The sequence below is a fragment of the Cyprinodon tularosa genome, unplaced genomic scaffold, assembly GCF_016077235.1.
Source record: "Cyprinodon tularosa strain WSP-4 unplaced genomic scaffold, ASM1607723v1 ctg186, whole genome shotgun sequence".
Taxonomy (NCBI): domain Eukaryota; kingdom Metazoa; phylum Chordata; class Actinopteri; order Cyprinodontiformes; family Cyprinodontidae; genus Cyprinodon; species Cyprinodon tularosa.
Window position 1 is genome coordinate 470,720 of NW_024038652.1, and position 26,423 is coordinate 497,142.

The following is a 26,423-nucleotide window of genomic DNA, read 5'->3' on the forward strand; positions in this document are numbered from 1 at the left end:
TTTAACCCATCCTTCTGGGTGCATTGCAATCTGGGGCTAAAGGGACCTCAGGGACCCAGAGTGGTAGACTGCAGGGTTAACTCTGCAGCCTTCTCAGATGTGCTCTGCTCAGGGGCGTAGCTAGATGGGGGGCCAGAGGTGGCCATGGCCACCCTTAGCCACTCATTGGCCACCCCTGTGGCCACCCCTTTCATTTTTTCCCTCTAATACAGACTGTGGCAGCAGTAATACTCTAAAGGCGAATGTTCAAACTTATTAAACATTTACATTTTTCATATATTACCAACTTCTTGACAACAGAAACACTGTGGTTAATTATGCACATCAATATACAAACATTAAAGATGATTGATACAGAATTCACGCTATTTTCAAAACAAAATTTTGAATTATTTGGGTTAACAATAAAATAATGTACCTCTGCAAGTCATCTAGGAGTCTTCAGTGAAATCATAGATAAATAACTAATTTGATAATAAGTTAAAATTCCATTAAATGTGGATATTAGTAGATTTAAATATCTTTTTTTGCAGAATGATTATTGATTAAAGTAGGTAATGACAATGTAAAATATCTTCACCCCAGAACTCAAACCTGAAAGAATTTTGTCCACTATACCTTTCATTTACACAGGATAGATGTTTAAATATATCCATTTGTTAGCAAAGGCTGCAGGAAAGTATAGTTTTTCTTTATTTAGAAAATATGGATGTTGTGCTCAATCCTTTTGGAACAGTGTAGATTGACCCTGAGGTTCTGGTGCCTTTCAGTAACCCCTCAATGTACATTGATTATTGACTGGCCACCCCTATTAGGATTTTCTGGCTACGCCTCTGGTTCTGCTCTAACCACACAGCCACTACTCTACAGAATAAATAAAATGAATTATACAAAAATAATACCAAGCATCCTAAATATCTGTTTTGAAACAAAACAGTGATATCTACTGTTTGAAGTAAGACAAAGCAAAAGTCATATGCCTGAATTCAAAGGTATTTTTAAACATTTAAGACTTCAGAAATACACAAAGGTAAACCAGAACCTCTACTAAGATGTGAACTGAATAACATGTGGCAAACATCACAATGAGTCAGGGTACCAATGGCATCAATGGCATCCTAAATAAAGGTATCCAATCTGTATGTACAGTGGCAGCCCTCTGCTCCCCAAGGGGATGGGTTAAATACAAATGTGTGAGCTGGAAAAAATAAAATCTGAATAGTTAGACAAAAAAAAATTTTTACGCTTAGCAGAGGATGATTAGCAACATATAATTTATTAAGTAGCGAGGGCAGGAAGAGCAACACTGCTGGGAGCGAACCATCAGTGCAGACTCTGAGCTCAGCAGCGCAAAGACACATTTCTGCACAAGCACAGCTGGAGGAGCAGAGTACCAATTATTCAATTATTGTACTATTATTAGATCTTGGGTTAACTTTGTAATGCATGAGAACATATCTTAACAGTACAATAAACAATCAAACACAAGACCGAAAGGATTTAAAGTTATTAGAAATTTTATACAAGGCTACATAAAATAGCAGTTTGGATGTAAAATAAAGTGACTTTTTAAAACTATTTAACAAACGCCATCAAATACAGTTTATACAATTATTGACACATATTTAATGTAGTTTATGACATTTACCTAAATATAATTTTGGAAAAAGGAAATGTCCAGGGATCCTGGAGGGTTAAATAGATCTCCCCCTCATCTGATGACGTCAGGCCCGTTCCCACAATGCCTAGTAACACGCAGGCGCCGTGCGCCAGCTATAAAGCTGCTATCTGATGCGCAGGGATGGCGGGCGCCTCCGACCCCCTGGAAGATATGCTGTTTTCAGAGGTGGATGAGAAGGCTGTTAGCGACCTGGTGGGCTCGCTGGAGTCTCAGCTGACCGGGCAGAGCAACTCAGCGGGGAAAACAGACGAAAACGGAGGCGCTGGCTCTGTGGCCCCTGCTAACCATCACTTAGGAAAAACGCTCCCAGCTCCAGTGAGTACCACAACACCAGAACAACAACAACAGCATCCAGGACGGCGGAATAAAGCTGAGATGCGGCAGGAGGTGAACTCTAAGGACGCCAGCGTGGATAAAACTGTCACCTCTCCGTCTCTGGGCTGCTCCTCTTCTCTTGGCGAACCTCCCACCGCTCCTGCTGGCTGTGTGAGCGCCACCAGCAGCAGCAGCGGCGGTCAATCACATGGAGCATCCATCACCTCACTGACCGCATCTGGCGCGTCAACCTCGGCTTCCCCGCAGGATAGCATCAGCCGGAGCTCCAAGGTTAGCCCGGGCACAGATGAGACCAGCGCTCTGAGAAAACGCGTCGCGACGCCGAGAAGGACCCCCTCTGCTCGGATCAAGAGTTTGAATGGCGCAGCGGTAACGACCAGGAGGAGCAGCGGCAGCCTGACCGACAGCATCACCGGCGCTACTCGATCAACCACCTCCTCCATCAACACTTCCACCTTCACCCTGTCCAACGCGAACCTCCCGGTGGGTCAGTCAGCCATCGCTCTGGACCGGGGGACTCCCACCATCGCCCTGCGCAGACTCCCCAGTCACATCGTAGCCAGCATAGCCCAGAACGGCACCAGCGTTTCGGCTCTGGTCCAGCAGGGCGCACGGATGGAAGCCGCCTCCTCATCATCTCCCACGGAGGACCCGAGCAAAGCCACGGACACCGGTGCTTCCAAAGCAGAGGAGCGTCAGCCTGGCTTTGCTGGTGGCGTGAGCTCCGTAATAAACACTGTATCACCGCCAGCTTCCTGCGCTATAACACCAGCAACAAGCACCGCATCATCAGCTCCCAGCACCACGGTGAGCCAGCCTGTGAGCTCTGCTGCTGCTGCTGTGTGTGTCACAGCCACATGTGTCCACACCACATCTGTGACCACCACAGTCTGCATGGTCAGGCCCGCAGCTCCCTCTCCAACACCCACGGTGGCCCCCTCTGCCCAGTCTCAACCCCGGCCAGGGGTGGCAACTCCTCAGCGGATAGTGGCCCCCCAGCTGATTGTCAGACCTTCACAACAGCAGACCACCATTCAGCTCCCCCCTGGCTTCACCATCCCACCTGGTAAGGTTTATTTCCTTTATAGGGCTGGAAAACAATGTGCTTTCTCCTTGTTTAGCAGCATGATGTCTGTTATAGGGCAGTAGTATGATTTAATCTGTTATAAATGGCATATAAAGGGCCAGAGCTAGACTATTGGTGTGTGTGTTTAAAGGGGGTGTGTCTACATATACGACACCTTAAATCTCTATTATTTATTTTTGTATTTTGTTTTTACCTTACTTTATAACACTTAATTTAATTCGGTTTATTTATATAGCACCAATTCACAACACATATAATCTCAAGGCACTTTACAGTTCACCAGATCATCCAGTTTTCTATCTAAGGAAAACCACTTGATTGCATCGACTCATTGACCATAATGCAATCCTTCACACCAAGCATGCTTGAAGCCACAATGGAGAGGAAAAACTCCCTTTTAACAGGAAGAAACCTCCAGCAGAACCAGGCTCAGTGTGAGCGGCCATCTGCTGAGGCCCACTGGGGTTCAAGGAGACTACTTTTTTACTACTTTAATGCACCTTTTCCTTCTTTTGCACACCCTGTTGTTTATTAGAGCTGATGTCATGAGTTCATTTCTCTGTTGTGAGATCAATAATGTCTTATCTTATAAACAAAACCAACAAACAAAAGCATTCTGAGTCTAACTTTGCTGTGTACTATTGAAGAGGTTTGGCCAAAGAGAACAAAAAAGTAAAAATAAGGAAGGCCATTGATTTTAGACTTTAATCTCAGAATTATTGAGATTCTAAGAATTATTACCACTCCTCTGCCCATCTCAAACATTTCATAACAACATTGAACTTATTGTTTTCTCCAAGGATAAGCTCCATCTCTGGCTAACAATCCGGTCAGAGGAACTGCAGCTAGCAGAGTTAACAGGGTAAATCCCAAACTCCAGAATAAACATTGATGACCTCCATCTGATCAGAGCCCTCAGGACAAGTGAATGCGGTGAGAGGAGAGAGGAGTGTGGCTGTTTTTATTGATAACTGCTGATGTAGCTCAGAACACGTTACGGTTACAGAGAGATTTTGCACAAAGTAGATTGAGCTGCTACCTGTTTTACCGCGGCCGACAGCTTATTGCCATCAATAACAAAACTGTTCTGTAGCTCATCTCCCGACGGGGCAGGTGGTTGATATGGAGTTTGGATCTGGCTTGAAGTGCAGACAATAAAACATTTTTAAAACTGAGAAGTTTTATTTTTTTTATTTGCAAACTTTTTTTTAAACAATTAATAATAATAGTAATACATTTTAAAATTATTAGTATTTGTAATGCTGTCAATACCAGGAGGGTGGGTGTTAGCTAGTTATGCTGCAGTATTTTCCTGCTCTGGAAAAAAAACAACCAAAAACTAGGGATGCACAATATTGGGATTTTGACCGATTTCCGATATGCCGACATTTTAAAACTTATGTAGCCGATAACCGATATCGATACTGATGTTAAAGCTGGACAAAAATAAGTAGTCATTGAAAATAGCAGGGACTGGCGACCTGTCCAGGGTGTACCCTGCCTCTCGCCCATTGACTGCTGGAGATAGGCACCAGCACCCCTCGCGACCCCAATTGGGAGAAGCGTGTCAGATAATGGATGGATGGATGAAAATAGCAGTTTTGTTATCCATTTCTGACACTTTGAAAAATAATATACTCAAATATATTTCCATATGCTGATATCAAATAGATTTTTAAAAACGCGGTATCAATCTACTTAAATTTTATCGTTCTGTTACAAACTCTCGTGATATTTAGCAAATTCTTGTGAGATTTTGTTAGTAAAATAGATCGATACCGCGTCAATATATCAACATATAAAAATATGGCAACATTTTGTGAATTTTCGGGGGATTTCTTAGCATAACGATGACATATAGCAATATTTCATCAGTAAAAGAGATTGATATGGTGTTTTTAAATGGCAATATATCAGCATATGAAGATATTGGGATATTTTAATGTATCAATATTTTTTCCTTCGTCTTTAGAAGTTTTTTAAGTCTGTAAAAAAGAAATTTTTGAGGAAGAAGAAGTAGTATATATTTTTTTTTTTTTTTTAGACTTTAGAAACTCAGAAGCTGATCAAATATCGGGTTAAATATCGGTGGGGTGGCCGATGTCTGATATATATTGGGCCTATTATATCGTGCATCCCTACCAAAAACACACACACAAAAAAACATGATTTTGATGAGTGGAATTACACAAATATATACATGGATTTAAATACACAGACACACACACACAATCAAGTTTCTCTACCCTTGTGGGACCGTCAGTTGACTTCAGTTCATTTCTAACCCATGTCTACAGCCTAACTGTAACCCTTACCCTAAACCTAACCATTATGGGTCCATACCCAGCCCTAACTTAAGCTCAATTCACACCTTAGCTCTTAACCTAGAACCTAGGCTTAAACCTTTACCCATGGGGGGCCAGACACTAGGTACCTCTAGAGCAGTGGTCTCCAACCCTGGTCCTCAAGATCTACTGTCCTACAGATTTTAGATGCATCCCTGCTTCAACACAGCTGAATCAAATGATTGATTACCTTTTCAAGCCATTCATTTGATTCAGCTGTGTTGAAGCAGGGATGCATCTAAAATCTGTAGGACAGTAGATTTTGAGGACCAGGGTTGGAGACCACTGCTCTAGAGCACTCAGTCCCCACGATGTGCCATCATTTATGGTCAGACTCATTAGAATAAGTGTGAACCCCAGATCAGGCCCAAACCAGATCTTTTCAAGTGACATGCAAACTGCTTCCGTACGCATCTCAAATTGTTAAAAGTGATTCCAGTGGAACCACCAAGGAGGATTTGATGCCAGTTTAATGTCACTGTTAATCTGTGGTTGTCATAACTTTGCATCAGCAAAGCAATCAGAAGTGATAGTAGTTTGCAAGATGGAAAGCAGCAGTGTAGCAACGACGAAATGTTAATGATTGGAGCCAAACCTTCAGGCCCGATTGGGAGGCTTTTAGAGGAACAGTTGGTTTACATGGCTGTGCAAACGGAGGACCTTAATACTGAAGAGCTCGGCATTCAGTATGGATGCTCTGCATTTAAAATTAGTGCGAGTTGCAGTAGAATTGTGCTGGTACTTCAGTGATTTTAGTCTAATTAAATGTAACTTAAACTAACACTAAGTAACTCTTAAAACCTTATAAAATATTTTCATAACTTATTTTATATACGAACTTGTAACTAGTTGAATTCCAGCTCCGTCATGCCCCGAGGGATCACTAAGCAGCTTCAAAGGGCAGGTTATACTTCTTCCACATATCAAATGTCGCTTGGGTCTGGTCGTGAACCAGTTTTGCTGGTATGCTTCTGGACCGTTGGTCTTGAATTTCTAGGGACGCACAGCAGTTTCCCGCCAAAGCGCAAGGGGGAGCCTATTAGAGAACTCACTCGTCTGCAAGATATCACGGTCATGGAGATGGATATAGAGTTGATAGACATCGAAGAGAAACAGGTTCTGTTAATGGAGTTGGCAAAAAGACAGATTAAGCGTTTGTCGTAGCTGTCCATTGTAATTGTTCCCTGGCACCAAATCGAGAAGGACGACCACACAGACAGCTAGGAAGGCCTACCAAGGACCAATCACAGCTGCTTTTTGTCTGCGCACTTCCGCTTCAGGTCTGCGCGAGTTTGCAACCATCGGACACGTATCCAAGTTTCTTTTTTGAGGTGCACGGCGACGGCTGCAGAACCTCTGGACGACCACACAGACAGCCAGGAAGGCCTACCAAGGACCAATCACAGCTCCTTTTTGTCTGCGCGAGTTTGTGACCGTCGGACACGTAGCCAAGTTTTTTTTTTTTTTTGAGGTGCACGGCGACGGCTGCAGTACCTCTGGACGACCACACAGACAGCCAGGAAGGCCTACCAAGGACCAATCACAGCTGCTTTTGTCTGCGCACTTCCGCTTCAGGTCTGCGCGAGTTAGCAACCATCGGACACGTATCCAAGTTTCTTTTTTGAGGTGCACGGCGACGGCTGCAGAACCTCTGGACGACCACACAGACAGCCAGGAAGGCCTACCAAGGACCAATCACAGCTGCTTTTTGTCTGCGCGAGTTTGTGACCGTCGGACACGTAGCCAAGTTTTTTTTTTTTTTTTGAGGTGCACGGCGACGGCTGCAGTACCTCTGGACGACCACACAGACAGCCAGGAAGGCCTACCAAGGACCAATCACAGCTGCTTTTGTCTGCGCACTTCCGCTTGAGGTCTTCGCATGTTTGCAACCGTCCGACACTTAGCCAAGTTTTTTTTTTTTTTTTTTGAGGTGCGCGACGGCTGCTGAACCTCAGCGCGGGGGTTCTGCACAGGGACAGATGTGGGAGTTGCAAAGGCTATGCGTCAGAAGCATGAATTGGCCTTAAAGGTGGTGGCAGTAACCCTGCCACACAAAACCCATGCAAATGTCGAGACTGCTTTACGGCATACGTCACTTCCCCCTTTCCCCATTCATTAAAAAGACTGAATTCAATGCAAACAAATTTCCTTGAGAGGCTGTATATCTGGTTGCTGCCAGTGCAGGAATACAGTACAAAATCAAAGTTAAATGTTTCTTATTTTCAACTTTGCCATATGACATTATTTGGCCAGTGTTAGATTAATTAACTCAGCAGCCACTGGAAGAAATAATGTAGTTCAATTCTACTGCAGCTGACAGGTAGACCAGGATTTTACCATACTATGGTCTTTACCACCAGTTCCTCATGGGTAACGTTGTCTTCAAAACAGTACAGCTTTTATCCACTGGGCGGAGCAGAAATCAAACAAAACTGAAAGTTCTTTAGTACTGCCTTGAGTATTTCATAAAATGTGGAATTGTACATTAGTTTTAACTTGTATTGCTAGTTTGAAATAGCCTAGTCAATAAGTTCAAAAGGGCAAATCCCAGAATTAATGATAAAACTAGATACATTTTTTCGCCATTAAATGCCTTCCATAATCATCGTTTTAAACTAAAAGGCTAGTGCCTGAGATCATATCTTTTTTTTAATACAAACATTGAGATCAAATTGAAATGAGTAATGCTTATATTAACTAATACCCATTTTTCATCAAGACGTAAAATAAACACTAACTTCCCAAAGTGTTGCTGGACTTGATGGGATGAAAATGGCCTTTCTCTCAACAGTAATTCCTGCTTGCAGGCATGTTTAAAGAGCAAAAACAAAAACCAAATGTTACCAAAGTTCACACTACTGTTTGCAAACTCTTTTTTATTTTATTTTTGGAAAGTGTTCAAATACTAAAAAGCCATTTTATTGTTGGTAAGGTTTATCACAGGCACACTCAGTAGAGTTAGACAAGCGCACCCTTTCTGAGGCTGTCGTTCTATTGGCTGGAAAGGTTGCTAGGCGACGATCTGACTGCAATCTGAGAGAGAGCAAAAAAAATCTGCAAGCAGAGCCTACGGGTTTGCGAGCGTATTTGAGACTCGAGCAGAGCGCGGTTTGTGCGCGAAGAGAAGGAGGCAAGCGAGAGGAGAAAATATCTGTGCAAGAAGCATTAAATCTGAGAGAAGAAACAAAGATTTGAGAGAGAAGAGAAAATATTTGAGAGAGCGCGCATGTTTTGAGTGCAAGAAGATGAAATTCTTTTCTCAAATTGAAATTATGTGCTCTTGCATTATGGCAGGATAATTCTCCTATATTTATTGGGAGGATAACATCTGAAGCGGCTGCAAATAGCCACTTAGTATTTACTGTGTAAAAAAAGACAATGTGAGGATGAACCCCATGAGATAATAAACAGGTTCCATCTATTAGAACAACGTTTTTAGACTTCATCCTCATATGCTGCCAGATGATTTCACCTGAGTGGAATACATTGATTCACTAGCATTTAAGAAATAAACCCGTGATGTCATCGCGATCACAACATATGGCAAGCCGTTTTGTTATGTATTAGTTTCACTGAAAATGTATTCCTGATATCTGAAAAAATATATTTGTCCCTTGCCAAAATGACCGCTTCAAACCAAAATTACATTCTTCACATCTAGAATAAACATTCTGGAAGTCTAGAAATTTATTTCAGATCTCCATACTCCTTTTGTTACTGGCCAGCATTTGTGTTTGTCCCGCTCTATCAGTATAGAGTGACATCATCATCATACTAATTACGATATGAATCTTTCTTCTGTTCATGCCGCAGTTACATTTCAAAGGAGCCGAACTGCACCGGATTTAAAACCACATACAAATGTAGCCCAGATTGAAGAAGTCAGTTTTCATGTGACCCTTCACACAGTCAGGAAATAAGTCACTTCCGGGGGGAAAAAAATTGGGTTTGGGCCAAATTTGTTTGCAGGTTTGTTGTTAACCAGCAAGCAGATGTGATTTTTACCTGTTCACACTTTTTTTTCCAGTTCTCTGACATAAAATTTAATCTGGAGTGGTGAATGCTGTCTTGGCTTTACCAGTAACCCCATAACTTGGAAAGCTGTTTAGGTTTTTCCACAGTGAAACGCTAGCAGTGGTCTTAAGGGGGCGCTAAAACTGGCCATTACACGTCTAGCCCCCCTTGCATCTAAATTTTGCACAGTGTTGCCTTAAGATTTGAATTTGCTTGTTGTTGTCAACTCATACATATGTTTTCTCTGTGAGATCACAGCTTTGCAAAAATAAGAGTACAAATCACTAATTTATGCGTATGAATCTACAACCTCCGACACTGTCACAACCCCAACCAGGGTCCATAATTGACATTAGTCAATGCAACAAAATGTTTCAGCTGGCGAGTTAATGCCAGAGCATCATTTGCCACAATGCGAGTAAATGTTCGGACCACAGTTCCGCTTTAATCACGTCCTTTTGTCTTTTATTTTGGTAAGTCTCCCTGCTGTCCCATTTGTTGCTCTGCTGTCTGCTCCTCACACAGAGATAGACAAACTCCGTACAGAGAGTACACCCACAACGCCCCTCATTTAACTCCGCCACTAGGAAAACTGTGTTGGTGTATAGTTGGAGCAACCAAGCCTTCTAAATATACACGAATCAGGGAGCTCAAAGCATGAAATATGTCTGAAATGTGCAACTGTAACCTGATTTGTGTGTAACTGTCGTTTTGTCCTTGTATTTCATGTGATCTGTGTACTTGAATTTAATGGTTTGTATGCGTAGGAACTTTTTTGAACTTGTAAATATCAGATTTGTGTGTGTATTTTTATTTTGTATTCATAATTTCATTATATTTGCATTTTTTTTAACACACAATTAAAAGCACCTGAAATTATGCACAAAATGTTATTTACAAATGAAAAAAATTTACAAATCCAGCATTACTGACACACAGATACTTAAAATTGGCACTAAATGTTCTTTACGAATTATAAATCTAGCATTAATAAGAAAATCTCCCCATTAGCTCCCGTAAGCTTGTTGGATTGTGGCAATACGAGCTTCTAATAAAAGTCGGGGGCTTCTTCAGGTCTTTATTTAAGCTCTGCAGGAGTTGAGCTCTTCATTGATTCAACAGCTTAATGTGGCAAATAATGTCAAAATGTGTGAAATCAGGACTCCATTGTGTGTCCTGCTAACAAGTGCTTGTGCTAAATGAAATCGGCCCCTTCTTTGATTTCCGCCCCCTGGCGGGTTAGGAAAAAATGCACAGAAAAGCTGCACCTTATTTTAAGCTGCTTGGTTCAAAGCGTAGGAAAAATTATCGGGTTATAGTCCAGAAGTGCAGTAAATACAAAAAAAAACAGCATAAAAAAAAATATATATATAACAGTTGACATAAAGTCTATTTTCATCATCATCTGAGCCTCCTGTTTCTCTGTTTAGTCTCAGCTAAATGTCCGTTGATCAGCTTGATGGAGAGTGCATATACTCATTTAAGCATGAGTATATGGAGCTACCCTACTTGTACTTAAAAACAGTAAAGATAAATAGATTACATATGTTACACATATTTTGATTTCATTGTGTCACTAGAAACAGTAATTTGGCCATTTTACTGTTATTGTAATGCAGGTTTTTGTCACCATGTTGTTTTTGAGCTCCTTAAAACCCCAAATGTGTGTGTGTGTTTGTGTATGTGTGTGTGTATGTGTGTGTGTGTGTGTGTGTGTGTGTGTGTGTGTGTGTGGCCATGTCTTTAATACCTGGTGGGGACAATTTCCTAGGAATATGCTACATTTTGGGGACTCATAGATACTTGTGGGGACCAACAACTGGTCCCCATAAGGAGAGTTTTTCTTCTGGGGGTGGGGGTTAGGTTTAGGACTAAGGTGTGAATTGAGATTAGGTTAGGTTTAGGGATAGGTATGTGTCGGTAATGGTTAGGGTTAGGGTTAGGGCAAGGGTCACGGTTAGGCCATATAAATTAGTGGGAAATGAATGGAAGTCAATGGAAGGTCCCCACAAGGATATTATGACACAACATGGGTGTGTGTGTGTGTGTGAATGATTCTTATATAAAGCTACAGTGTGTAATTTTTACAGGAATATAAAGTCAGAAATGTAATATATTATACATAACTATGTTATTTATCATCACCTTTGAGCTCAGCCTTTTAACCATAATATTTGCGTTGCCTTAGAATTCGTTATTTATAATTACATAGGAGCGGGTCGCGCAGCCATGGGGGCTGACATCTTTGCTCTACGGCAAGTGCAGAGGCAATAAACTAGCGATTGCGAGATCTCCCATTACGCTCGAAAATAACTACGGCAAGTTGAGAGAGATGAACTGAGACGGTACTGAACAGTAGATGGCAGTATTATGCCTGAGAAGCGTTTAGTCTGCCTGAAACCAAAGAAGAAGAAGAAGCAGGTATACGGCGCTTCAGTAACAACAAAGGTGAACAAGGCGGCAGGCGTGAGTGACTTGGCAAACTGTTTGGCACTGTGTGGCCAAACATCAGACGAATGGAGGATCATGCCTACTCTGTATCACAACGAAAAGCGGCGGACACCGAACCCCCGTCATCTAAGAAGCGGAAACACGACGAGAATAAACTCAAGCGTGACAAGAAACGGCAAAAAACACGGATCAACATTGGCACGGCATTTCCACGATGGAAGTCACTGATGGAGGAAAAAGGTTTTCAAAGTGACGCTCAAGTTGCCAGTTTTCTCTTGGACAGGTAATTAATCCTACACACACAATTGTCTAATATCACTGCAGTTTTTGGAGTACAGGATGCTCAGACCTGTCTAAAACAATAACATGCTGCGTGATGATGCTGTTACTCTCCAGTATACTTATTCAGCAACGTCCCTGACGTTTCACAGGTAATGATTCAGTAATTTTCTGTAAAATAATTTTCTGGATATATACCTCGGTTACTTCTCTCCGGCTCCTTTGGAGATCTTCAAGCCTTTCCTCCTCTGCTCTAGTCACCCCGCTGGCACCCCTCTCTCGCCTGGCCCTGGCTGCACGCTCACCCCGGCCTCTCTGCCCTCTTCCTCTCCCTCTTCCTCGCCTTGTAACCCCCGTGCCACAAACAAGACTTGGACTCTGTAAACGGGGAATATATATTCTTCTAGCGAACACAATCTCGCTGTTAAACTAATGACTACAATTACTTCGTCTGTTTATATCACCATGCAAAGCAGCTCACCAAAACGTCACAACGACGTAGAAAAAATAACGGGTATATTTATTATCTAAAGTCTACATGAAATCTATACCCTACACAGACTAATGAAATACTATCTGTAAAATTATCTATGTAAACAAACCTCATCACTTGAGAAGGTAGGTGATTCCGACGTCGTGGAAGAACTCATGCTCTTCCTCAACACTGAAGTCCTCAGACATTTTTCTTTCGTTGTTTCTTTCTTTGCACAGGTAAACAGCACATTTCTTCTTCTACGCTTGCATTATCGGCAGAGCAGACGCTGAATGCGCACTTTCATCTGGTTTGGTCTGCCGGCTTCCGTAGCGTCGTGAACTCGCAGGCGCGCGCTTTTAGGAAATCCTATACACTACTGTTTATGCTCTAAAAACATTCTAAATGACTTCGTTTCGAGTAAATTCTGGACGCTACCCACTCAGGACACTTGGGATACATTGGACGAGCAGTATGGAGGAATATTGACACGTTTTTTGTGGACTTTTATGGACCTTTCTGACTCGGGCACCATAGACCTCCATTATTTGAATGTCAGCAGACAGCAAGAAGCCTCCCAGATCTCCAGATGCATTTGAGATATCAAAAAAGTACTCCAGAGTGTTGTTCAGCATGGGGGTGAGTAGAAAATGAAGGCTAATCATGTTTTGGGTGTACTATTCCTTTAAGGTGTTGATCCATTCAGTGATTTCTACACTAACAGACGGATTTGAAAGTCTATTCTCTGAGCTCCAGGGAGCCAGAGGAAGGACTTCAGAACCGGGCTGATGCTTTATGCTTTCTTAAGACTTATAGAGACTTAGACAGATTTTATTTTGTCACTTTGTACACACAAGTGTAAACAAAAAGACATTTTGTTAGGTACAGCTCTCTAGACTATTTCCTTTTTTTTTTAAAGTGTGGGTAAGCAGCCGTGATAAAAAACATTGTGATGAAAAAAAGTGATGTAAACATATGACTGTATAGTTACAGTTAAAACATTTCAGTTTTTGTTGTATAACCGCCATTGTGGAAAAAGACTGGTGAAGATGGACCAGCTAGAAGAGTGAGGTGCGCGAGAACGCTGGGACCCTTTTTGCACCTGGATCCCCTCTCTCTTTTTTGCCTTCATGTCCCTCTGTCGTTGCACAAACTTGCCCCTTGCATTTTTCCACTTCCTCAACGCCTCGGCCGTATCTAGACACATCTGGTTCATAGTTGTCCCTCTTGCGTTGTAGCTTGGGATAACATAGCGCTGATCACACTTCAAAATTGGGCATAAATCAAAAATATCTGCGTCATACCTGCGGCAAGCTCACTGACACACTGCTGCAGGAGTGTAACCAGCCCCATAGTTCTAGTGAGTAGAGTTTTGGATCAGCTTTACCTGTCTGACGTACTTTTAAGGCAAACCTGCAGTAATCAATTCTACTAAAGATAAATGCATGAATGAGTTTCTCTAGATCAGCTCGGACATTAGTCCTTTAAACCTGGAGATGTTCTTCAGGTGATAAAAAGTCTGACATTTTACTCATGAAGGGGAGGTTGGAGAGGGCCAATTTGTCCAAGCGTCCCTTTTTCAAGAATGATTTAATAAATGCTGTTTTTATGGCTCGTTGGAAAACACCCGACATGAGGGATGCATTTATGATTTCAATCAAATCAGACTCTAAAACAGACAAAACCTGCTTAATAAAACCTGTGGGTAAAACATCAAGACAGCAGGAAGAGGATCTTAGATACTGAACAGTTTCTTCTAAAGTTTTGCAGTTTAATTGGCAGAATTGGGGCCTTTTAACATAGTTTATTTTAACTGGTGACAATATGGGTAGTGGAGTTGGCATTGATGTACAGACTGCTTTTCTTATATTTTGTATTTTCTCAGTAAAAAACTTTGCAAAGTCATTGCTGGACTTTTTAGAGTAGAGTTCATCAGCCACTGAGATAGGACGGTTTGTTAACCTGTGGCAAATAAGGTGGAAGCATTGTTCATTTTTCTTAAAAATCTCATAGTAGAAATATTATCTTGCATCATTTATTTGAATCAGTGAAGTTGGTCTTTATAGATTTCTTGGTAAACTTAGAGTCCATTATTTTGCCACATTTTTTTTTCAGCTTTTCGGCACTCCCTCTTTTAATTTCTCACTGATGGAGCATTTCTCCACAGGGATTTAATCTTCCCAGAGACAACTCACTTTAACTGGTTAAATGAAACAGTTGATGTCTGCAGCTCATCTCCTGAGTTACAGGGTAAAGTGGAAGCAGAAGGGTAAGCCTGGGTAAAGTTGTTTGTTCTATCCATGATAACAGGCTTTCTTATAACATCTCTATTGCTAATTAAAGCAGTGGGAAAGATGATTTAGAAGAAAAAATGTCTTAAAGAAACAAAATCCAGTTAAAGAAACTGGATTTTGTGTTGGCTGTTTAGTAAAACCAAAACTTCAGGGGAGGACCCCATGGTGTAAAGGATTGTATCATCAGCATATAAGTGAATGAGTGAATTACTAACTGCCTGGGGAGTATGAGGACTGTAAAATATACCCTTAGGATGCATAGCAACCACTTAGAAAAATGTATAAACAGTTTGCATTTGAGATAAAGAAAGAAAAGAAAAAACTTTTTCATCTGTCAATATACTCCATCAGAACTCCTCAAGTGCAGAAGTTTTAGTTTTACCTGGTTTAATTTAGTAAAAAAAAAAAACTTCTCTAAGTATCCGATTATTAATCGCTTAATCAAAAAAATAATAAAATGATGGACAGATTAATCGATTTGCAAACCGTTGTTGCAGCCCTAGATGTGATCTATACTTTCTCATTACCTCATTGACCACTTTAGTTGTCTTTATGAACAAATGTTTATGCTGTTTTTGCTGTTTGCATTCCAAGTACCTACCTTTCAAACCCTCCCGTTCCTACTGTAAGCATCAGCAGAGTAAGTGGAAGAAAATCTTTATGTTTGGTGCACATGAAAAATATACAATCCCAAGTTCCACGTGTGATCAGCAGTTGAATGGGACATGAACAAAAGGCTTAATCATATGTGGAAAATGTGAGCCACATGTGGAAGATGGGAATCATGTGAAATCCACGGGATTTTTTTTTATTTTTTTTGTAGGGTAGGTTAGTTTTATCTTCTTTACCGTATGTGTTATCAGAAAAAAAGGGTGTCATTTATTAGAATCTGAATGAGAAAGTCAGACCTCTATAAAAATGTTAATTGCAGCAGTAAACTTTTCCACTTTAAGAGCTTAACATTCCGCTTGTTGCTTTTCTACTGACCTAGATTATTAGGAATCAAATAGTAGCCATTAAAAATTTCCCCACTTTCCTTGATGGGCCCTTGGTTGGTCCCCTACAATTCCTTTTTGTCATGATTTGTGTACATTAGGATCTAAAGAGAAGCACCATCTCCTACTCAGACCCTGTAATTCAGTGAAAATGAAAATCCACGCCCAGGGGAAGGCCAGTGGCTGGAACATGGAAAAGATTTTGCTGGGAGTTGCAGGGAAGTGGGCTGCCATTCGGCTGGTGTTTGACTGGGAACGGCCATTTTGAATGATTGCTGCTGTAATATGCAGAGAAGATATATCAACACATAAACAAAAAATAAAAACACCTTTCAAGTGTTTTAGTTTCCGGCAAAAGTCAGGTTGGTGCATGTCACAAAGATTTATGCCCTGAAATTCCCTTTCTTCTGAAACTCATAAGAGTGGTGAAGTTTTATGAAGAACTCAAAGCAGATGAAGAAACATGATGTGTTTGATTTAATGGGAAAAAAGTCATCATGGAAAGGGAGGCAAATTAAAGTGGAAGGGTTCTAGGATACACAAAATGCACTTCTCTGTAGAAGAATAAAAAATATTACTGAAGGTAGACTCCAATCCATTTAGGGTAAGATAATGGGTGAAATGTTCAATACTGTCTGAGAGAGCACACCTCTGTTTTTACTCCTAGCTCTGATTTGGCTCCAGCTCTGACTGTTCTTTGCCGCCCTGCAGGAATGGTGCTCGTACGCACTGAGCTGGGCCAGTTGGTGATGGTCCCTCAGCAGGCTTTGGCGCAAGCTCAAGCTCAGGCTCAGGCCCAGAACAACATCTCCCCGAGACCTGCTGCCCCTACCACAGGGACGTCCTTCAGAGTTACAACTCCACAGGTGAGACTCGCCTCCAGAGCTTAGAGCTCGATGCATCATGTGTTGAAATAGGTTTTCTGTTTGAAAACATGCTATCATATCTGGTTCTCCATGACGTTCCTTGTTCTGCGTCTATGTGGAATGGTCTGCTTTTACATTTATAATCATCTGTTTCATTTGATTAGGACAAAAACTGTGAGAATGCAGCTCTTCGTTAAAAAATTTATTACTAATTTTTGTTCGTTTTTTCGTATCCGGCTGTACTGTTTCCCGGAACCCATAAACAGTAGTTTCTTTGACTTAAGGATCGTCAAACAAAAGTGTAATCATGCAACTGTTAACGATAAGAAAACAAAAATGTTTGATCTTAGGTACCTATAACATGCTCCGTATCTTAAGTCCCAGATTATAACCGTATCATTTCCAAGATCTTTAAATGCACTGGACAACAAGTATATTACAAAAAAGGATTTCCCTTTAATGGTAATAATAATGAAACTCTCGAGCTTTTTTTTTTCTTCTTTACACCACATTTTTTCTCCTGCAAATTTCCTGTCCACAGGTTTCACATTTACACATTTATGATCCTCAAAATTTCACGATGTCTGTATTAAAGATTTCTTTAACTCCACCATCAGTTTTTCCCTACTGTGAAGGAGAAAACCTTGTTGGTGCTTTTACCTGCTTATATGGTGGCAATAAAGGTTATATTTGAAGTTTTGTTAATTTTTAGCATACATGAATTAGACCACCAAACATGCCTCATAGCTCTACTTTATTAAAGTTATCATTCATTTTGATCATTCCTATGCAGTAGGATAAATAAAGCTAATACCTAAAATCATATTAGCAATTTGTCATAAAAGATAAGAATTTCCCAAAAATTTGGAATTTATATACATTTCTTTGAAAAACCATGAAATAACCTAGATGTATTACATAGCAGCAAAAAAAAATCCTTCCTTCCTTCCTTCCTTCCTTCCTTCCTTCCTTCCTTCCTTCCTTCCTTCCTTCCTTCCTTCCTTCCTTCCTTCCTTCCTTCCTTCCTTCCTTCCTTCCGTTTTTATTTAAGTTTAAATCTTGGAAACCAAGTCCAGTAAATATTATTTTTTTACTTTTACGGAATGACTTCCTTCCTTCCTTCCTTCCTTCCTTCCTTCCTTCCTTCCTTCCTTCCTTCCTTCCTTCCTTCCTTCCTTCCTTCCTTCCTTCCTTCCTTCCTTCCTTCCTTCCTTCCTTCCTTCCTTCCTTCCTTCCTTCCTTCCTTCCTTCCTTCCGTTTTTATTTAAGTTTAAATCTTGGAAACCAAGTCCAGTAAATATTTTTTTTTTACTTTTACGGAATGACTTCCTTCCTTCCTTCCTTCCTTCCTTCCTTCCTTCCTTCCTTCCTTCCTTCCTTCCTTCCTTCCTTCCTTCCTTCCTTCCTTCCTTCCTTCCTTCCTTCCGTTTTTATTTAAGTTTAAATCTTGGAAACCAAGTCCAGTAAATATTATTTTTTTACTTTTACGGAATGACTTCCTTCCTTCCTTCCTTACTTCCTTCCTTCCTTCCTTCCTTCCTTCCTTCCTTCCTTCCTTCCTTCCTTCCTTCCTTCCTTCCTTCCTTCCTTCCTTCCTTCCGTTTTTATTTAAGTTTAAATCTTGGAAACCAAGTCCAGTAAATATTTTTTTTTTACTTTTACGGAATGACTTCCTTCCTTCCTTCCTTCCTTCCTTCCTTCCTTCCTTCCTTCCTTCCTTCCTTCCTTCCTTCCTTCCTTCCTTCCTTCCTTCCTTCCTTCCTTCCTTCCGTTTTTATTTAAGTTTAAATCTTGGAAACCAAGTGCAGTAAATATTTTTTTTTTACTTTTACGGAATGACTTCCTTCCTTCCTTCCTTCCTTCCTTCCTTCCTTCCTTCCTTCCTTCCTTCCTTCCTTCCTTCCTTCCTTCCTTCCTTCCTTCCTTCCTTCCTTCCTTCCTTCCTTCCTTCCTTCCTTCCTTCCTTCCTTCCTTCCGTTTTTATTTAAGTTTAAATCTTGGAAACCAAGTCCAGTAAATATTTTTTTTTTACTTTTACGGAATGACTTCCTTCCTTCCTTCCTTCCTTCCTTCCTTCCTTCCTTCCTTCCTTCCTTCCTTCCTTCCTTCCTTCCTTCCTTCCTTCCTTCCTTCCTTCCTTCCTTCCTTCCTTCCTTCCTTCCTTCCTTCCTTCCTTCCTTCCGTTTTTATTTAAGTTTAAATCTTGGAAACCAAGTCCAGTAAATATTTTTTTTTTACTTTTACGGAATGACTTCCTTCCTTCCTTCCTTCCTTCCTTCCTTCCTTCCTTCCTTCCTTCCTTCCTTCCTTCCTTCCTTCCTTCCTTCCTTCCTTCCTTCCTTCCTTCCTTCCTTCCTTCCTTCCTTCCTTCCTTCCTTCCTTCCATTTTAATTTAAATTTAAATCTTGGAAACCAAGTCCAGTGGATATTTTTTTTTAACTTTTACGTAAAGACTTCCTTCCTTCCTTCCTTCCTTCCTTCCTTCCTTCCTTCCTTCCTTCCTTCCTTCCTTCCTTCCTTCCTTCCTTCCTTCCTTCCTTCCTTCCTTCCGTTTTTATTTAAGTTTAAATCTTGGAAACCAAGTCCAGTAAATATTATTTTTTTACTTTTACGGAATGACTTCCTTCCTTCCTTCCTTCCTTCCTTCCTTCCTTCCTTCCTTCCTTCCTTCCTTCCTTCCTTCCTTCCTTCCTTCCTTCCTTCCTTCCTTCCTTCCTTCCTTCCTTCCTTCCTTCCTTCCTTCCTTCCTTCCTTCCTTCCTTCCGTTTTTATTTAAGTTTAAATCTTGGAAACCAAGTCCAGTAAATATTTTTTTTTTACTTTTACGGAATGACTTCCTTCCTTCCTTCCTTCCTTCCTTCCTTCCTTCCTTCCTTCCTTCCTTCCTTCCTTCCGTTTTTATTTAAGTTTAAATCTTGGAAACCAAGTCCAGTAAATATTTTTTTTTTACTTTTACGGAATGACTTCCTTCCTTCCTTCCTTCCTTCCTTCCTTCCTTCCTTCCTTCCTTCCTTCCTTCCTTCCTTCCTTCCTTCCTTCCTTCCTTCCTTCCTTCCTTCCTTCCTTCCTTCCTTCCTTCCTTCCTTCCTTCCGTTTTTATTTAAGTTTAAATCTTGGAAACCAAGTCCAGTAAATATTTTTTTTTACTTTTACGGAATGACTTCCTTCCTTCCTTCCTTCCTTCCTTCCTTCCTTCCTTCCTTCCTTCCTTCCTTCCTTCCTTCCTTCCTTCCTTCCTTCCTTCCTTCCTTCCTTCCTTCCTTCCTTCCTTCCTTCCGTTTTTATTTAAGTTTAAATCTTGGAAACCAAGTCCAGTAAATATTTTTTTTTTACTTTTACGGAATGCCTTCCTTCCTTCCTTCCTTCCTTCCTTCCTTCCTTCCTTCCTTCCTTCCTTCCTTCCTTCCTTCCTTCCTTCCTTCCTTCCTTCCTTCCTTCCTTCCTTCCTTCCTTCCGTTTTTATTTAAGTTTAAATCTTGGAAACCAAGTCCAGTAAATATTTTTTTTTTACTTTTACGGAATGACTTCCTTCCTTCCTTCCTTCCTTCCTTCCTTCCTTCCTTCCTTCCTTCCTTCCTTCCTTCCTTCCTTCCTTCCTTCCTTCCTTCCTTCCTTCCTTACTTCCTTCCTTCCTTCCTTCCTTCCTTCCTTCCTTCCTTCCATTTTAATTTAAATTTAAATCTTGGAAACCAAGTCCAGTGGATATTTTTTTTTAACTTTTACGTAAAGACTTCCTTCCTTCCTTCCTTCCTTCCTTCCTTCCTTCCTTCCTTCCTTCCTTCCTTCCTTCCTTCCTTCCTTCCTTCCTTCCTTCCTTCCTTCCTTCCTTCCTTCCTTCCTTCCTTCCGTTTTAATTTAAGTTTAAATCTTGGAAACCAAGTCCAGTGGATATTTTTTTTAACTTTTACGGAATGACTTCCTTCCTTCCTTCCTTCCTTCCTTCCTTCCTTCCTTCCTTCCTTCCTTCCTTCCTTCCTTCCTTCCTTCCTTCCTTCCTTCCTTCCTTCCTTCCTTCCTTCCTTCCTTCCTTCCTTCCTTCCTTCCTTCCTTCCTTCCTTCCGTTTTTATTTAAGTTTAAATCTTGGAAACCAAGTCCAGTAAATATTTTTTTTTTACTTTTACGGAATGACTTCCTTCCTTCCTTCCTTCCTTCCTTCCTTCCTTCCTTCCTTCCTTCCTTCCTTCCTTCCTTCCTTCCTTCCTTCCTTCCGTTTTTATTTAAGTTTAAATCTTGGAAACCAAGTCCAGTAAATATTTTTTTTTACTTTTACGGAATGACTTCCTTCCTTCCTTCCTTCCTTCCTTCCTTCCTTCCTTCCTTCCTTCCTTCCTTCCTTCCTTCCTTCCTTCCTTCCTTCCTTCCTTCCTTCCTTCCTTCCTTCCTTCCTTCCTTCCTTCCTTCCTTCCTTCCGTTTTTATTTAAGTTTAAATCTTGGAAACCAAGTCCAGTAAATATTTTTTTTTTACTTTTACGGAATGACTTCCTTCCTTCCTTCCTTCCTTCCTTCCTTCCTTCCTTCCTTCCTTCCTTCCTTCCTTCCTTCCTTCCTTCCTTCCGTTTTTATTTAAGTTTAAATCTTGGAAACCAAGTCCAGTAAATATTTTTTTTTTACTTTTACGGAATGACTTCCTTCCTTCCTTCCTTCCTTCCTTCCTTCCTTCCTTCCTTCCTTCCTTCCTTCCTTCCTTCCTTCCTTCCTTCCTTCCGTCCTTCCTTCCTTCCTTCCTTCCTTCCTTCCTTCCTTCCTTCCTTCCTTCCTTCCTTCCTTCCTTCCTTCCTTCCTTTCGTTTTTATTTAAGTTTAAATCTTGGAAACCAAGTCCAGTAAATATTTTTTTTTTACTTTTACGGAATGACTTCCTTCCTTCCTTCCTTCCTTCCTTCCTTCCTTCCTTCCTTCCTTCCTTCCTTCCTTCCTTCCTTCCTTCCTTCCTTCCTTCCTTCCGTTTTTATTTAAGTTTAAATCTTGGAAACCAAGTCCAGTAAATATTTTTTTTTTACTTTTACGGAATGACTTCCTTCCTTCCTTCCTTCCTTCCTTCCTTCCTTCCTTCCGTTTTTATTTAAGTTTAAATCTTGGAAACCAAGTCCAGTAAATATTTTTTTTTACTTTTACGGAATGACTTCCTTCCTTCCTTCCTTCCTTCCTTCCTTCCTTCCTTCCTTCCTTCCTTCCTTCCTTCCTTCCTTCCTTCCTTCCTTCCGTTTTTATTTAAGTTTAAATCTTGGAAACCAAGTCCAGTAAATATTTTTTTTTTACTTTTACGGAATGCCTTCCTTCCTTCCTTCCTTCCTTCCTTCCTTCCTTCCTTCCTTCCTTCCTTCCTTCCTTCCTTCCTTCCGTTTTTATTTAAGTTTAAATCTTGGAAACCAAGTCCAGTAAATATTTTTTTTTTACTTTTACGGAATGACTTCCTTCCTTCCTTCCTTCCTTCCTTCCTTCCTTCCTTCCTTCCTTCCTTCCTTCCTTCCTTCCTTCCATTTTAATTTAAATTTAAATCTTGGAAACCAAGTCCAGTAAATATTTTTTTTTTACTTTTACGGAATGCCTTCCTTCCTTCCTTCCTTCCTTCCTTCCTTCCTTCCTTCCTTCCTTCCTTCCTTCCTTCCTTCCTTCCTTCCTTCCTTCCTTCCTTCCTTCCTTCCTTCCGTTTTTATTTAAGTTTAAATCTTGGAAACCAAGTCCAGTAAATATTTTTTTTTTACTTTTACGGAATGACTTCCTTCCTTCCTTCCTTCCTTCCTTCCTTCCTTCCTTCCTTCCTTCCTTCCTTCCTTCCTTCCTTCCTTCCTTCCTTCCTTCCTTCCTTCCTTCCTTCCTTCCGTTTTAATTTAAGTTTAAATCTTGGAAACCAAGTCCAGTGGATATTTTTTTTAACTTTTACGTAAAGACTTCCTTCCTTCCTTCCTTCCTTCCTTCCTTCCTTCCTTCCTTCCTTCCTTCCTTCCTTCCTTCCTTCCTTCCTTCCTTCCTTCCTTCCTTCCTTCCTTCCTTCCTTCCTTCCTTCCGTTTTAATTTAAGTTTAAATCTTGGAAACCAAGTCCAGTGGATATTTTTTTTAACTTTTACGGAATGACTTCCTTCCTTCCTTCCTTCCTTCCTTCCTTCCTTCCTTCCTTCCTTCCTTCCTTCCTTCCTTCCTTCCTTCCTTCCTTCCTTCCTTCCTTCCTTCCTTCCTTCCGTTTTTATTTAAGTTTAAATCTTGGAAACCAAGTCCAGTAAATATTTTTTTTTTACTTTTACGGAATGACTTCCTTCCTTCCTTCCTTCCTTCCTTCCTTCCTTCCTTCCTTCCTTCCTTCCTTCCTTCCTTCCTTCCTTCCTTCCTTCCTTCCTTCCTTCCTTTCGTTTTTATTTAAGTTTAAATCTTGGAAACCAAGTCCAGTAAATATTTTTTTTTTACTTTTACGGAATGACTTCCTTCCTTCCTTCCTTCCTTCCTTCCTTCCTTCCTTCCTTCCTTCCTTCCTTCCTTCCTTCCTTCCTTCCTTCCTTCCTTCCGTTTTTATTTAAGTTTAAATCTTGGAAACCAAGTCCAGTAAATATTTTTTTTTTACTTTTACGGAATGACTTCCTTCCTTCCTTCCTTCCTTCCTTCCTTCCTTCCTTCCTTCCTTCCTTCCTTCCTTCCTTCCTTCCTTCCTTCCTTCCTTCCTTCCGTTTTTATTTAAGTTTAAATCTTGGAAACCAAGTCCAGTAAATATTTTTTTTTACTTTTACGGAATGACTTCCTTCCTTCCTTCCTTCCTTCCTTCCTTCCTTCCTTCCTTCCTTCCTTCCTTCCTTCCTTCCTTCCTTCCTTCCTTCCTTCCTTCCTTCCTTCCTTCCTTCCTTCCTTCCTTCCTTCCTTCCTTCTTTCCTTCCTTCCTTCCTTCCTTCCTTCCTTCCGTTTTTATTTAAGTTTAAATCTTGGAAACCAAGTCCAGTAAATATTTTTTTTTTACTTTTACGGAATGACTTCCTTCCTTCCTTCCTTCCTTCCTTCCTTCCTTCCTTCCTTCCTTCCTTCCTTCCTTCCTTCCTTCCTTCCTTCCTTCCTTCCTTCCTTCCTTCCTTCCTTCCTTCCTTCCTTCCTTCCTTCCGTTTTTATTTAAGTTTAAATCTTGGAAACCAAGTCCAGTAAATATTTTTTTTTTACTTTTACGGAATGACTTCCTTCCTTCCTTCCTTCCTTCCTTCCTTCCTTCCTTCCTTCCTTCCTTCCTTCCTTCCTTCCTTCCTTCCTTCCTTCCTTCCTTCCTTCCTTCCTTCCTTCCTTCCTTCCTTCCTTCCTTCCTTCCTTTCGTTTTTATTTAAGTTTAAATCTTGGAAACCAAGTCCAGTAAATATTTTTTTTTTACTTTTACGGAATGACTTCCTTCCTTCCTTCCTTCCTTCCTTCCTTCCTTCCTTCCTTCCTTCCTTCCTTCCTTCCTTCCTTCCTTCCTTCCTTCCTTCCTTCCTTCCTTCCTTCCTTCCTTCCTTCCTTCCTTCCTTCCATTTTAATTTAAATTTAAATCTTGGAAACCAAGTCCAGTGGATATTTTTTTTTAACTTTTACGTAAAGACTTCCTTCCTTCCTTCCTTCCTTCCTTCCTTCCTTCCTTCCTTCCTTCCTTCCTTCCTTCCTTCCTTCCTTCCTTCCTTCCTTCCTTCCTTCCTTCCTTCCTTCCGTTTTAATTTAAGTTTAAATCTTGGAAACCAACTTTTACGTAAAGACTTCCTTCCTTCCTTCCTTCCTTCCTTCCTTCCTTCCTTCCTTCCTTCCTTCCTTCCTTCCTTCCTTCCTTCCTTCCTTCCTTCCTTCCGCTCTTTACGTGATTAAACAGATTTGGAGAACATTCACATTCACATTTAGCATTAACTCTAGGAAAGTGTATCAAAAACATCTTAATTTCATTACGTTTCTTTTTGTGTGTGTGTGAAAAGCCATTCTCAGATCAAGAGAGCATAATTAAATCTAGGTTTTAAACCCAATGTCTTCCACCCTGAACAATCGGAGCTAATGTCATGGTTGGTGACTTTTGTAAAAAAACTGATTTGACTGATTGAAATCCACAAACGTTTATCCAGTTTTACACTGATGGGCCCAAACCGCCTGAATATAGCTTAGCTCTAGTCATTAATTGCAGTGTGTGATTAATATCTTAAAATGGCCAATTAGAGATAATGAATATATTTGATTATTTGATCAGAAATTCAATTGAGATTAATTGGTGAATTAATATCTTAAGGGTTCATAATGGCCCCATGGGGTCTTCTCATTAAAATTTAACGGTCTGCTGAATCATTAATAGGAATTTGATTATCATCACCTGTGGATACATCTTTCATTTGAAAGCTGCTACCTATGCTGCTGGATTCACACCTTGAGGAATTTAAAAATTATAACATTTTTTTTAAATAAGGCTAATAAGTGATTAACTACTCAGAGCCCAGATGTTTTACTGCCACCAGAAAAGCTGCCAGATGCACAAATATTTGATATTTTCTGTCTTTTATTGTGCTTTTAAATCTGTTAATAATAAAAGAATCTTTGAAATCTAAAGCTTAAGTTAGCATTTTAAATATTTGGATTTGGAGCTTATTAAAGTTGCCAAAAAAGCATTCATGTGTTGATTAAAAACTGCTGTTAACTCTTAAGAGAAATTGTAAAAACTGTGTACTTTAATTTCACTCTTTAACAAAATAAAGTGAGCTTCTTCACAAATCCAACTCCTAATATTATCCCAGCATCTCTGAATGAAATACCACTGCCCTTTAAAATAGGGTTGTCCAGAAATGATCCACTACCAGTTTTCCATCCATTTTGAAATATATATTTTTCAATCTAGTTACATCTGGTCCAATCATAAATTGTATTACTCGCTTTAACCTTTAGCTGGATTACATGGCTGTGTAGTTTTAGCATACTGATACTAGTATTATATTTACATTCAATGGAAAAAGGAATAAAGAAATTATAATTAATATCAGCTTTATGGACAGTGGAAAATGTTTGGTTGTTTGAATCTGTGTTCAGGAATGAATGTGATTCAGAATTGGAAAATTATTTTTTTGTTTTCTTGACACAGCTCTACTTCAGAAGTCAAAGTAGATCTGGCTCTTCTGGATATTAAAGTTTAGTTTTAGAAATATAGTAAACAAACAGAATCATGAAGACAAAGAACCTTAAAGATAAATGAAAGGCTTAACATAAATGCCAGTATTGGAAAAAAAAAAGTTTTAGAAAGTGTGGCATTTAGGCAAAATACAAGAACTTTAGAAGAGCTGCAGAGATCTAGAGCTCCAGCATGAGTATCATAGAGACGTCAGTTAGCAGCCATGAATATTTGCCCTTTATGGAGGAGCAGGAAGAAGAAACTGCCACTGTGCAGCTATCTATCTTTTTCCTACCAAATTATAATTACTACTTTGTTTTAGTCTATTAAAAAATCCCCTTAAATACAAAATAAAATAGTTTTTGGTTTTTTCGCCTTACAAAATACTTTTCTTTTAAATGACGTTTGGGAAATCAAAACAAACCTGTACCTGCAATGCCATGTAACCGACAGCAGAGGGCAGCATTTCATCATGTAGTTTCGTTCTGTTGACAGACTCTTTGGTTTCAATCACTGACAATT

The 26,423-nt window shown here is 40.2% G+C and overlaps 1 protein-coding gene across 4 annotated transcripts in view; it reads left to right on the plus strand.

The window, feature by feature from the left end:
* The first annotated feature begins 1,759 nt into the window (after window positions 1-1,759).
* LOC119781969 (transcription initiation factor TFIID subunit 4-like) overlaps window positions 1,760-26,423 on the plus strand; it is a 155,984-nt gene continuing 131,320 nt past the window's right edge. For all 4 annotated transcript variants that reach the window (XM_038282632.1, XM_038282633.1, XM_038282635.1 and 1 more), the window contains exons 1-2: window positions 1,760-3,083; window positions 16,666-16,820. In XM_038282632.1, the coding sequence (XP_038138560.1) occupies window positions 1,802-3,083; window positions 16,666-16,820 (1,437 nt within the window). In that variant the 5' untranslated portion in view covers window positions 1,760-1,801. The remainder of the gene's footprint in view (window positions 3,084-16,665; window positions 16,821-26,423) is intronic.